The 13,655-nt window shown below is 39.6% G+C and overlaps 1 protein-coding gene across 4 annotated transcripts in view; it reads left to right on the forward strand.

The window, feature by feature from the left end:
• The window catches only part of smg1 (SMG1 nonsense mediated mRNA decay associated PI3K related kinase), a 152,741-nt gene that overhangs the window by 125,418 nt on the left and 13,668 nt on the right, over nucleotides 1-13,655 (forward strand). For all 4 annotated transcript variants that reach the window (XR_010977399.1, XM_068056197.1, XM_068056198.1 and 1 more), the window contains exons 54-59: nucleotides 317-786; nucleotides 1,812-1,952; nucleotides 2,672-2,824; nucleotides 5,813-5,992; nucleotides 10,057-10,284; nucleotides 12,705-12,916. Coding sequence is in view for 3 of the 4 variants with exons in the window: in XM_068056197.1 (XP_067912298.1) it covers nucleotides 317-786; nucleotides 1,812-1,952; nucleotides 2,672-2,824; nucleotides 5,813-5,992; nucleotides 10,057-10,284; nucleotides 12,705-12,916 (1,384 nt within the window). In the remaining variant the exon portion in view is untranslated. The remainder of the gene's footprint in view (nucleotides 1-316; nucleotides 787-1,811; nucleotides 1,953-2,671; nucleotides 2,825-5,812; nucleotides 5,993-10,056; nucleotides 10,285-12,704; nucleotides 12,917-13,655) is intronic.

Below are 13,655 nucleotides of genomic sequence, written 5' to 3' on the forward strand. Positions count from 1 at the left end.
TGTCTGTGCATCTTATGTTTGGCACCTGCCATTCTTGGTTCTAAGGCTGGTCATGAGGTGATTATAGCTGAACGTTCTTGTACATTAGTATCTTAAACTTGCCACATGTTTCCAAAGGTGGAATATGTTCAACAAATGTATTTTGTTTTGTAGTTGCCATGAAGTCTAACTCCATTGTTAGGTTTGACAAATTAATTTTAGACCCTTTTCAATTTTTTTTAAATTGTAGGGGGCTACCATAAAATATATTTCAATATATTTGTAACTGCTGTTTTATGTCATCTATATAATGTGCACATTTTGTCTTATCCTCCAGGAGCTATTCCATTAGATGATCCCAGTTCATTGAATGGTCCTGTGTCAATGGTTAATGTAAAATCCATGTACAGAAGTTCTTGCTTCAGTGAAGATCAAATGGCTAAGCCTATAAAGGCTTTTACAGCAGACTTTGTAAGACAGCTTTTGATTGGCCTCCCAACCCAAGCACTTGGGTTGACTCTTTGCAGTTACATCAGTGCTCTTGGTGTGGACATTATTGCTCAGGTGGAAGCCAAAGACTTTGGTGCTGAAAGTAAGGTCTCTGTGGATGACCTTTGTAAGAAAGCAGTGGAACACAATATTCAGGTTGGCAGATTTTCACAATTAGTTATGAACAGAGCCACTGTTCTGGCCAGCTCATATGACACTGCTTGGAAAAAGCATGATCTGGTTCGCAGGTTAGAGACGAACATTGCATCTTGTAAGACCAGTTTTCAGAGGGTGCAGATACAGATTGCAATGTTTCAGGTAAGCTCTTGCACTATCTTTAATCTGTGTTTATAGGGGAAGTACCTTTTGTTCAAAGTATGTCTCCTTTTTATATTTTAGAGTCAGAGATACAGCACCGAAACAGGCCCTTTGGCCCACCGAGTCCGTGCCGACCATCAACCACCCATTTATACTAATCCTACATTAATCCCATTTCCCTCTCCCATCACCTTCCCTCAATTCTCCTACCACCTGCCTACACTAGGGGCAATTTACAATGGCCAATTTACCTATCAACCTGCAAGTCTTTGGCATGTGGGAGGAAACCGGAGCACCCGGAGGAAACCCACGCAGTCACAGGAAGAACTTGCAAACTCCACACAGGCAGTACCCAGAACTGAACCCAGGTCGCTGGAGCTGTGAGGCTGTGGTGCTAACCACTGCGCCACTGTGCAGTTTGAAAAATGTCAGTTTTGGTACAGACTTGGCAAATGCTCAGGTACATCTCCTTCCATCGAGCTGCTCCACTAACATCAAATATGGAGAGTGCTTCAGAACTACCTGACCCTAAGAAACTCTAGCTTAGGAAATTTGTATTCCTGCTTGTGACATGAATGCTATGTCAGGCAGCTCTAGAGTTTTCCATAAGCTAATTTGAAGTTAGATCACGTGTGTTTGGACAATTCCCTATAAATCATTGAAATGGGCTAGCAGTGAGGTATATTCTTTCCAAAGGTGTCCAGATTAAAGCTATGATTTAAAATTAAAAATATTTGACATTTGTGTATTTAAAAAAACAATTACTCCATCTACAGTCCTCCTTTGATCTTATAATAAAGCTTTTGTAAATGTACTGTTAGTACAAAGCATTATGAAGAAACATTTTTCCATACATTTGTTGAACATGTTGCATAAATATGTGAACTAGTTAGATTTTGTATTAACTGCAGCATTCTCTAAATGCAGTGTATGTTTTATGTAAATGTGTGTGTGTGTATGTATATATGTATAAATGTATGAGTTAAATTGATCGGTTGTAACTAGTGTTCCATCCACTCCAACAGTGGCAACATGAAGATATCCTTATAAATAGGACTCAACCCATTTCTACAGTTACGCCTCCACCTCGCTCAGGCATTCTATCCAACATGAAAAAGAAATTGCATGCACTTAGCCAGCTGGAGGTGTCTGTTGCTACAGTACAGGTAAATGAGTTGCGATACAAATTCCTTTTTTGTCACTTGGCTGTGCAAGCAAGATAGAATTCCCTGGAGTGACTGGTGCCACGGATCAAAGCTCAACAGTCTGAATAAAGTAATCCACTATCAGATATCGTTTTGAGGTAGTGCCATAGATAAGCTGAACTGTTAGCTGGTATGCACAGGCCAACAATGAGCCTTCAGCATTGCTGGCCAGTTTTCCTTTGCTTAGACTGACATAGTTGCAAATCTGTTTACAATTCGGAAAACATACCTCACGCAAACACAGTTCAAAATCTGCCTTGCAGTATAAATGGGGAAGATTCAACACAACAGAAACCAGCATAGGTTACTGAGCTGATTCAGTTAGGATGCTAGAGATGGCATCACTATAATCTGGGGATTTTCTCACTTCACAGCAAGCAAGATAGAATTCCCTGGATTGACTGGTGCCACGGGTCAAAGCTTAACAGGCTGAATAAAGTAATTCACTATTGGATATCATTTTGAGATGGGGCCACAATTTTAGTTATTAAAAGGTTTTTGTTTTTTTTCGTTTACTTTGACTTTCAGCATGAATTATAAAATATTACCATTTCCCCATCAAATGTGTAAATTTTTTTTAGCGAGAAATATGATTCTGTAATAGGGTTTTCTATTACCTGAAATTTAATTGAGTTTATCATTTCAAATATGTTAGCTCTACTATTTTTTTTACCACACAGGAGAAGCTGGCAGCATTGGAAGCTAGTATTGAGCAGCGTTTGAAATGGGCTGGAGGGGCCAATCCTGCTTTGGCACCTGTTCTACAAGATTTTGAGGCCACTATCACTGACAGAAGGAATATGGTAGTGAAGGAAAGTCAACGAGCAAACCAAGTATGTATAACTTTGTTCCAAGAATCCGCGCAAAGCGTGTTCAGTCCTTAACCAGAATACTTAGCAATATAGCGATTGTCTAAACCATGTTCTGCTGAATGTCCTTTGGGATAGATAAGAAAACAAGGCAAAGAAAGGATTGCATGTATCTAAAAACAGATTTTCTGCAATATTTTATCTGATGTCATAGAAACATAGAAAATAGGAGCAGGAGTAGGTCATTCAGCCCTTTGAGCCTGCTCCGCCATTCATTATGATCATGGCTGATCATCCAACTCAGTAACCTGTTCCCGCTTTTGCCCCATATCCTTTGATCCCTTTAGACCCAAGAGCTATATCTAACTCCTCCTTGAAGACATACAATGTTTTGGCCTCAACTGCTTTCTGTGGTAGCGATTTCCACAGGCTCACCACTCTGGGTGAAGAAATTTCTCCTCATCTCAGTCCTGAAAGGTTTACCCCACATCCTTAGACTATGACCCCTGGTTCTGGACTCCCCCACCATTGGGAACATCCTTCCTGCATCTACCCTGTCAAGTACTGTTAGAATTTTATAGGTTTCTATGAGATCCCCCCCCCACCCCGCTCACTCTTCTGAACTCCAGAGAATATAATCCTAACTGACTCAATCTCTCCTCATACGTCAGTCCCACCAGAAATCAGTCTGGTAAACCTTCGCTGCAATCCCTCTATAGCAAGAACATCCTTCCTCCGATAAGGAGACCAAAACTGCATACAATATTCCAGGTGTGGCCTCACCAAGGCCCTGTATAATTGCAGCAAGACACCCCTGCTCCTGTACTCTAATCCTCTCGCTATGAAAGACAACATACCATTTGCTTTTTTTAACCGCCTGTTGGACCTGCATGCTTACCTTCAGCGACTGGTGTACGAGAACACCCAGGTCTCGCTGCATATTCCCCTCTGTTTATAGCCGTTCAGATAATCTGCCTTCCTGTTTTTGCTACCAAAGTGGATAACCTCACATTTATCCACATTATACTCCATCTGCCATGCATTAGCCCACTCACTCAACTTGTCCAAATCACCCCGAAGCCCCTCTCCTCACAAATCACCCTCCCACCCAGTTTTGTGTCATCTGCAAATTTGGAGATATTGCATTTAGTTCCCTCATCTAAATCATGAATGTATATTGTGAATAGCTGGGGTCCTAGCACCAATCCCTGCGGTACCCCACTAGTCACTGCCTGCCATTCGGAAAAAGACCCATTTATCCCTACTCTTTGTTTCCTGTCTGCCAACCAATTTTCTATCCATCGTAATACACTACCCCCAATCCTATGCGCTTTAATTTTACACGCTAATCTCTTATGTGGGACTTAGTCGAAAGCCTTCTGAAAATCCAAATAAACCACATCCACTGGCTCCCCCTCATCAACACTACTAGTTACATCCTCATGACTAATTCTAAGGTATTGGGATATTTAGAGTGCTTTACATCAAAATTGTTTCTTAATGGTCCCTCCTATGCTTTAAGGGTGCACTCTCCCGAGATGTTGCTTCCTTTCCCCATTTTTCAGCTCCACGTATGTTTTTGCAGTTCAGCAGAAAACTCTAAGCTAATATTTGTTTTGAGTTTTCGTTCAAAGCTGGAAAGTGAGTGGCCCAGTGGGTTGGTACACTATCTTTTCATCTCTGGATTCTAGATTTGAATCCATTCTAGACTGCTGAGATGAAACGTTTTTGGTTTCTGTTGTTCGTAAGGCTCCCATGTGAAATGATCAACTCTGATGACAAGTGTAAAAAGGTTCCAAATTGTCAATCTATCTTCACCCAAACAGCTGACTCCTGTGGAGTTGATGTCCATTGCTGGTGCTTTGTAGGAGGAGCTTTGATTTGAATCTGATCCATACCCAAAGTGAGAGTTCTCAATACTGTGACGTGTTTTTTTTAAAAAAAATAATTGAAGGCTTGAAAGTTGCAGCTATGAGGAAAGATTGGATAGTCTAGGGTTGTTTTCCTTGAAACAGAAGAGGCTGAAGGGTAACTTAATTGTGGTGTACAAAATTGAGGGGCCTAGATAGAGAAGACAGGAAGGACCTGTTTCCCCTAGCGGAAAGGTCAATTACCAGGGGACACAGATTTAAGGTGGTTGGTAGAAGGATTAGAGGGGACATGAGGAAAAGCTTTTTCACCCAGAGGGTGGTGGGTGTCTGGAATTCACTGCCCAGATCAGTGGTGGTGACGGCAGCCCTCAACTCATTTAATAGGTGCCTGGACCTGCACCTGAAGTGCTGTAACCTGCAAGGCTACGGACCAGGTTCTGGAAGGTTGGATTAGATTAGGCAGCTAGTTTTTTCAGCCGGTGCAGACACGATGGGCTGAATGGCCTCTTTATAATGTTTCTATGGTTCTAGGTTCTATTTCCCATACTTGTGTGTGTCATTTTGAGCACACATGCAAAGCTTTACTTTTAATTTAAAACTTGAAAGATTGATCTTACTTTATCAGTTTACTAAATTGTTAAACAAGCCTTTTTACTCTTCAACTGCTTTTCCAGAGATTACTACCTCTTGTTAAAATCTGTTGGAGTGAGTGCAACATTTGTTTTATCCTTTCATTGCATTCTTGGGGCAAAAAACATTTTGCCTATGGTGGCTGTCCTTTGTAGTTCACCTACTGGGCTATGATAGTTTTTTGGCAAATCCCCAAAGGACAGTTAATATAATAGATGCATAGACTTCGAAAAGGCAGTCAAGGGAGATGGTGAAGAAAGAGTGTGGAGGTTTCGGAGTACATGTGAAAACCAGACAACCTAATGTGCGGCGCCTACCACCTTCTGCTTTTTAAAATTAAACTACTTCTTGGAACCTAGACCAGTCTACCATGTAGACTTCGGTTTTGCACCTCTGGCCTCAAGTAAACTTGTGTATGCTTTCCAGAAGTGGACCTGTGTGTTTAAGGAACTGTATGCTTAAAGCAAGGGATTCCCCTTTAGCATTGTTAAAATGTTTTTCATTACTTCAGGTGACTTTCCTCTGTAGTACAATACTTCATTTTGAAAGTTTGCGAACAAGGACACCAGAGGCCTTGAGTTTGGATGCTGCATTGTTTGACCTAATTAAGCGATGCCAACAGATGTGTTCATTTGCATCACAATTCAGCAGCTCCGTCTCTGATCTTGAACTTCGGCTACTTAAGCGTTTGGTGAGTTGAAATTGAATTTTCTTTTGTCTCAGTAACTTTCTATACAGTAGAGCAGTGCACATTAAGTGATCAATTTGAAGCTTTTTCAAAGTTTTCATGCATTTTAAGCTTTATATAGTTCCACTCTTGTCTGTCCCAACATAGACAATGTATCTTGAGCATGGTTTCTCCCGCCTTGAGTTCTTGCCCCACCCCCACACTTCCCATCATCTACAAGCACGAGATCAGCTTCCATATGTATGTTAGTGACATTAAGTTCTACTTGCATGCGTAGAATACAAAAAATATACAAACAGGAACAGGGCATTTGGCCTAACCAATCAGTGTCGGCATTTATGTTCCATTCAAGCCTCCTGTCATTCTTCCTCAGCTACCTCTTACCAGCATAACACACACTCCCTTTCTCCCTTATGCTTATCACATTTCCCCTTAAATACATCTTTGCTAATCGCCTCAACTACTCTCTGTGTAAATTCCGCATTCTCACTGCTCTCTTACAGAAGTTTCTTGTGAATTTCAGATTTGATTTCTTGGCGACTATCTTATGTTGGCCTCTAATTTTAATCTTTTCTGCAAGTAGGGTAACTCTGTCCACTCAAATTATCAATGGTTTTGGTAAAGACCTATTGGGTCACCCTGCAGACTTCTCTTTTCAAGGGAAGAGAGACCCAGCCTGTTCACACTTTCCTGCGAGGTACAACCTTGCAGTTCTGACGACATCTTTGTCGATCTTTTTTGTACCCTGTCCAGTGCCTCTATATCCTTTTTATAACATGGTGATCAGAACTGTATGCAGTACTCAAGTGTGGTCTAACCAAGGTTTGATACAATTTTAGCATAACCTCTCAACTCTTCAATTATGTTCCTCCAGAAATAAAGTCTAGTGTTTAGTTTGCTTATTTTTATGGCCTTATTAACCTATGTTGTTACTTTTTGTGATTTCTGTATTTATACTCAGATTGCTTTGCTCTTGTGCCCAATTTAGATTCTATTTTCCAAATAAAATGTAATATTTTGTAGTCCTCAATATTGACTAATTTCGCCCTCCTCCCCTCCCCCCCCCCCCCCAACCCCCGAGCCAAAAAAATTGGAGTTGTCTGCAAATTAAAAAATTGTGTATTTGGTCCCAAAGTCTAAATCATTAAGATAAATTGTGAATTACAGCACTCCCAGCACTGATCTTTGTGGGGCCCCACTTTTCCACCTTCTACCACTCTGAATAGCAACCTTTTACCCCTACTCTCAGCTTTTAGACTTGGAAGCAGCTAGCTATCCATTTGCTACTTGTTCTGACCTTAGTCTTTTGTATGATACCTCATCCAAGGCCTTTTGGAAATCTAAATATATTACTTCTACTGCCTACTCTGTTAACCTCTTCAAAGAATTCATTGGGGTTGATCAAACAAGACTTTCCCTTTTGAAATCCATGCTGACAATTCATTGTTATATTTTTGTTTCTAGTTTTTCTATTTTCTCATTTCCTAGGGATTCCATTACCTTTCCGATCACTGATACTCTGACTGGTCTAGAGTTTGCTGGATCTAATCTACCTTAAATGTAGGAATAACATTGGCTATCCACCAGTCTTCTGGCACTCCGTCTTGTACTGCAGCGTCTGCTGTCTCTTCCCTAGATTCTTTTAAAATGCACGGATGTAATCCATCTAGGCTAGGCGTTTTATCCTCTTTGAGTTTGATTAGTTTATTTGATATTTCACCTGTTTTAAATGTGGTCATATTTCTGATCTCATCTTCCAATGTTATGTCCACCCCATTCGTATCTCTGGTAAATACTGAAGCAAAATAATTTAATATTTCTGCCATTTCATTATCGCCTGTGATTTTATTGTCCGTCCCTTCGTGGCCCCATTCCCATCTCGACTTAGCTTTATTTGCCAGTAGAATATTTTATTTTGTTTGAATTAATTTTGTTGTTCCTCTTTGCCTTCCTAATTGTGTTTTTGACTTCACCATTTCCCATCATAGCGACCTTTGGGTTGTCAAGAAAGGCTGTCTGTCACTTTTAACATCAAAAAAAATTAAAAATCACTTCAGAAAAAGCAGTGGATGCTACACTTCTGATGGAGAGGTTAGGAGTGATAAAGTGACTCGGTGGCAGTGATGGGTTTGTGAGAAGACTTCGAATAGAGAGTAGATGTACAGAGGAGGAAGATGTTTAAGGAGGCAGTTCCAGAGTGTTAAGGTCACGATGGCTGTAAGTTTTGTTGCCAAAGGTTTAGGGGAGGAGGGGGTGCCTAGGAGAGGTAAGGTTAGAGACCAATGAATGGATGTGGCCTTTAAGGAAGCTATAATCTGAGGACAAGTAGAACTTGAACCCAGTGCTGGCCAGTAAGGATAGAGGTGGTAGGTATGTGGGGCTTTATGTAACGTAGCATGAGATCTAAGATAAAGATGTGGATGAGGATTTTGGTGACAATGGGAATAAGATAGAGGTGGGGTGGGGGGATGGGTGGGCATGGTGTTGCAAAGGTAATGGATATGATGTATGGGTATGACATTCAGCTCTGGACAAACCAAATGCTGTGACTATAAGCACCCTGGTCAGCATGAATTAGTAGCCAGGGAGTAGGGAGGTATTTGGCAAGGTTGCAAAGTTTTTCATATGTGTTAAAATGATAGTTTTGGTTTTCTTGATGTTCAGAAAGATATTTCTATATTGGAAAGACAAAGCCATTGACATTTGTCCCACTAAAAGCTCTACTGTCTTATCATTGATTCTGTCTTCTCTCTGGTTGCTTACTCAGGCTGAAACAGACTGTGTGAAACCACAGCATTCTGTTGGGACCAGAGCTAAACTTCAAACCTAATTCTATCTGCCAGCAAGACTGCTGGCTTCCACCTTTGAAACATTGGCTGCCTTCTGTGTTTCACCACTTAAAACTATTGAAATGCTACCCAGGCTTTAAACTCTAGACTTAATTGGGTAGATGTGTAATGCACCCTGGACGTAAAATTGGCATTGTTGATCAGTTGCCATTATCAAAACATCCGTTTTCATTTCCATTGATTTCAAATTGGGTAGTTTGATCCACAATCAGATTTATGCTTGGATGTCAAGTTTAAAATTTCTTCAGCGTTGCTCTTGCTAGCTACAACTCTTTATAAATTCCAACTTGATCAAAAGCCAGGCCAGGTCTGATTGAATTTCTTCACACAGGGTTGTGAATCTTTGGAATTCTCTCCCCCAGAGGACTGTAGAGGCTGTCATTAAGTATATTCAAGACAGATCGATAGATTTCTAGATATTAAAGAGATCAAATGGGGAGAGTGCGGGAAAATGGCTTTGAGTTAGATGATCAGTCATAATCTAGTTGAATGACGGAGCAGGCTCAAGGGGCTGAATGGCCCTCATGCTCCTAATTCCTATGTAAACTTTGGGATTAACTGTGTATGGCAAGCATCTTGTCTAGAAGGAGGCCCAAGCTTTTTATCTTTGAGCTGCACAGATGTATACCGTGTTACCTCCTGGGCCAGACATGAATTTTAAATCTCTGTAAATTTGCGTATATTTTAAGCTGTATACTCCAACCAATTTCAGTTGTCTGATGTAGGATTTATGTCATAATGCTATAATGAGGCAGCAATGTGAGAACAGCACTTTTCACACACACTCAAAATTCAAACAGACCTATCTAACTAAATAATGGACTAGGTTTCCTGGGCTTTGAAGGCTGGAATTCCACAGTCTGCAGACAAGTTCTAGGAGCAATAATGTTGACAATTGATGTAAATTTACAAGATAAATACAATACACAATTGACATTTCTTTATGAAACAAGCAAGCAGGAAATCTTCTGGAACTAGGATTAAAGCTTCATAGCGTTGTGTCAAAATAATCTTCTATTGCTGTTAGGAATGATGCACAACAGTGAAGCTCTTGATACTGGATATAAAAAGTTTTAATAATTGTAGTGCTGATTAATCTAAACCACAGTGTCTGATTTCAGAAGTGTAGCCTAGCATAAATGCTACTATGTATATTTGACTGCTGTTATGAGAATTTTAGTTCAAAACTTCAGTGCAATATTCACCTATTTCTTCCAGGCTACCAGTCTTGATCATCCAATAGGAAGTTCTGAATGGCTTTCTTCTGCTCACAAACAACTGACTCAAGATATGTCAAATCAGAGAGCAGTGCAGTCTGAGAGGGAGCAACAGATTGAAGCCGTCTGTGAAACAATACAGACACTGGTGGATAATATTAAAACTGTGCTTACTGGCCATAACAAACTACTGGCAGATGTTAAGCACCTTCTTAAAGCAATGGCAAAGGTAATGATCTTTCAGTTTTTTCCCTTTTGGGGATTGGCTGGTTTATTTTTTGAACTTAATTTCAGCTTTTATGGACTGCTAGCCATTTTATTTGTAGCTTCTCTATAACTTTCAAACAGACTTGTAAAAATATGGTTGAGACTTGCATAGCCAGATGCAAATGTCATATTGGCTGGATATTTAGAATCTAAAAGGTTTCCCAGAGGGTGTATCTACTAAGTGTTCACAGTATTTATATTTTCTATTTTTCAAAGTAAATGTGAGAATGTATATTGCTACCAATCCACAAATATCAAGATATGGTGGTGAGTTGTTTCTGTACAGTAGAGATAAAATATTACCATTAAAGATGTATGATCTTGGTATCATGGTATTAGGAGACCCCTCTAGATTGAGGATTGTAGATGTTGGCAGTCCTGCTTTTTTTCTCAAGGAAGGTAGGAACTTTGGGTTTCTTAAAATAGAGGATCAACAAGTGATAATTGAGGCAACTTTATACTAGTATAATCATACTGGAACTCTGGATAATCAACATGGTTGGCCAAATGGCCTTTTCTCACTGCAGACTTTGGGAAGTTGGGCATTACTTCTAAACTTTTGATATTCCCAGAAGATTGGGAGAGAGATGATCAGAACCATTTGAATAACAAGAAAGGAAACGTTTAAAATAGTGACTTGTCTACTTATGTGGACAGCATTGCTTGGAACTGATTAGGTACAGTTGGTAAAAATAAATGCCAGTTTCAGGTGATCAAACCAGAACTTTCTCTGTCTAGGGCAAAAGGTACTGTATTGACATCCTGAGTTGAGGCTTCTACACATTTAATAAAACAGATGGTTGCCCACATGTGAGAAAGTCCATAGGGATGCTGTCTGTTAAAGTTTGGTAATATACAAAAGTTACATTGGTCATTTAAACTTAGAACCACACCCCCTACCAAACAACCCTGCTTCAACTCTAGTTGTAAGATCATGCCTAGACGTGGCTGGAATTCTTTTCCTCCTTTATGCAGCAGTTGCTTGTGTTCTTGGACACACCAAGTTTAAGTTCATCTTCTATTAAAGTTTTTGCGTATGAACTTGTGCCACTATTTAAAGTTTTGCATGCTTTTCTACAAAAACATGTTTTTGACCTAAGTGTGGCTTAATGATTTTCAGCCTTGATGCTTTGTATTTTGTTTGTACTTAATTCGTCTTGATCCAGTCACTTTGTCTTGGAGTTGAGTCAATGATTGTAGCTGGTTTTGAGATTTCCTTATCTTACCCTCAGAGCAGTGAACCAAACACAGTATTTGCATTGTTTGCCAGTGCCAAACAAATTTTATAAATCCATAGGCAAATCTGGAGTAAGCTTCCTGTGAACACAGAGGATTTTTCAAAATACAGGGGAATAGCCTGGTACTGTTCAGAATTTGGATTAGGCTTGTGGAAAATAAAAACTCTAGCTTCATACTGAAAATGGGATTGCTCCCAAGAGCTGTTTAAAATATCATCGGTCAAAATACCATCTTGTTTCAGGAGTAACCTCGGCAAGAAGATTGCTTGAAGATTGCATAACTTGTCCAGCTAAACTGATTTGTAGCCAAGAGTCTGCAGTCACTTCAGTACCACCTAGCACTGGAGCACAAATGATCAAAGTGGCAGTATTAACATAACCTTTACATCTGCTATGACTGCTGCACTGCCCAATACTTCAGGAATCGATGCAACAGTTCACATATCAACATTGGCAGGAAAGTAGAATTTGGAATTCTCTTTGGAATTTCAATGATTGACTTGCTGCAACCAATTCATTTCTAACGGCCATTCTCGTTATACCTGTAATGAGAGCTGAGAGTTGTGTGCTTATGGACTCCTGCTCTCTGAATTGGGCTGAGGTTACCTAATCTAATTCCACATTCCAGACTTGTGGCTTACAAAGAAAGGAGAATTTAGTTCCTTTAGTCTTGGGATTTGATAATACATCCCAGAGGTGAAAGCACAAAGTGCAAACCAACTGGTGGCCATCTAATCTCCAGAGAAACCTTGTATTATAACGGTAGTGTTAAATGTAAGTATCCATTCCTGTATTTTTATTGAAATTAATGTTTCTCGGCATATTTTAGAAGAAAAGTGATTCTTAAACTGATAAGCCATTGGAATCATATTGGTAAAATGTATTGGTTTTGCTGTGTAAAATAACTGGAACTGGTGACAGATGTTTCTAACAAGGGAACTGTCTTGCGAAAAGAAAATTTCTCACCATAGAGGCTTTACGGCATAGAAGGCCATTGGCCCATCAAGTCCATGCTGGCTCTCCAAGGAGCAATCCAATCAGTCCCACTCCACCACTTGATCCCTGTAGTCCTGCAAGTTCATTTCCTTTAAATTGCGATCCAATTTCCTTTTTAAAGTCATTTTTGGTACCTTACTTTTAAAAGGATGAAGAAGCAGCTCTGGGAGACAATGAAGATGTTCCATATGAGGACAGTGTGCGTCAGTTTTTAGCTGAATACAAGTCTTGGCAGGATAACATCCAGACGGTGCTGTTCACAATAGTGCAGGCTATGGGACAAGTCCGAAGTCAGGAACATGTCGAAATGCTACAGGAGATTACACCAACTTTAAAGGAAATGAAATCTCAGAGCCTAAAGTAAGGAAGATATTAAAATTATTGCAGGTTAAACAAATTTCTTTGACATTTTAGTTTAGCGCATCTCTGGTGAAGTTTTATGGGAAATGTACTTAGAAGCTTGCCAAAAATGTACAGTTAACAGCTGGAATGCGTTAATACCCTGAGCATGCATGTGAAATTAAGACGGACAAAAATTGACAATTTGTATATTGCCTTTTAAAGATCGGTAAATGTCACAACGCGGCATAAAACATTAATCAGTTTGTGCTTGTGTTGCATAAGTAAATGCATTACGTGATTTTCAAAGATTTATCAGAATGAAATAGTTGTTGTGCATTTGTAGACCATTTATTTGGCTCTTTAGCTTCCATAATTTATTCAGCTATGGATCTAAATTTATTTTTGTAATGCACATGGCTGTATGCACTTACTTTAAAGCGGGCGGCTTGTTTGCAGCCTGCACAGGAACATTTGGATTGTTTGGCCGCGCAGCTTAGATGGAACGTTGCTTGTACTGAGTCCCCAGAATAATGTCATGTATTTCAATAATATATTAACTAGTTTAGTGTTCTAAACTTACATTGACATGGCTCAGATAAAAATATTTTAACTACAATTTGGAGAAGACCTAACAATTAGTACTAACAAATTTCTCTATAGTTTTCATCTTACACACTAAAGAGTTAGTACTAGAACTTTAACCTTGTTCCATAATTGGGGCTATACTGGACCATAATTTCTTGTTAATTTACCTTTT

This window comes from Heterodontus francisci, chromosome 24 (assembly GCF_036365525.1).
Source record: "Heterodontus francisci isolate sHetFra1 chromosome 24, sHetFra1.hap1, whole genome shotgun sequence".
Lineage (NCBI taxonomy): Eukaryota > Metazoa > Chordata > Chondrichthyes > Heterodontiformes > Heterodontidae > Heterodontus > Heterodontus francisci.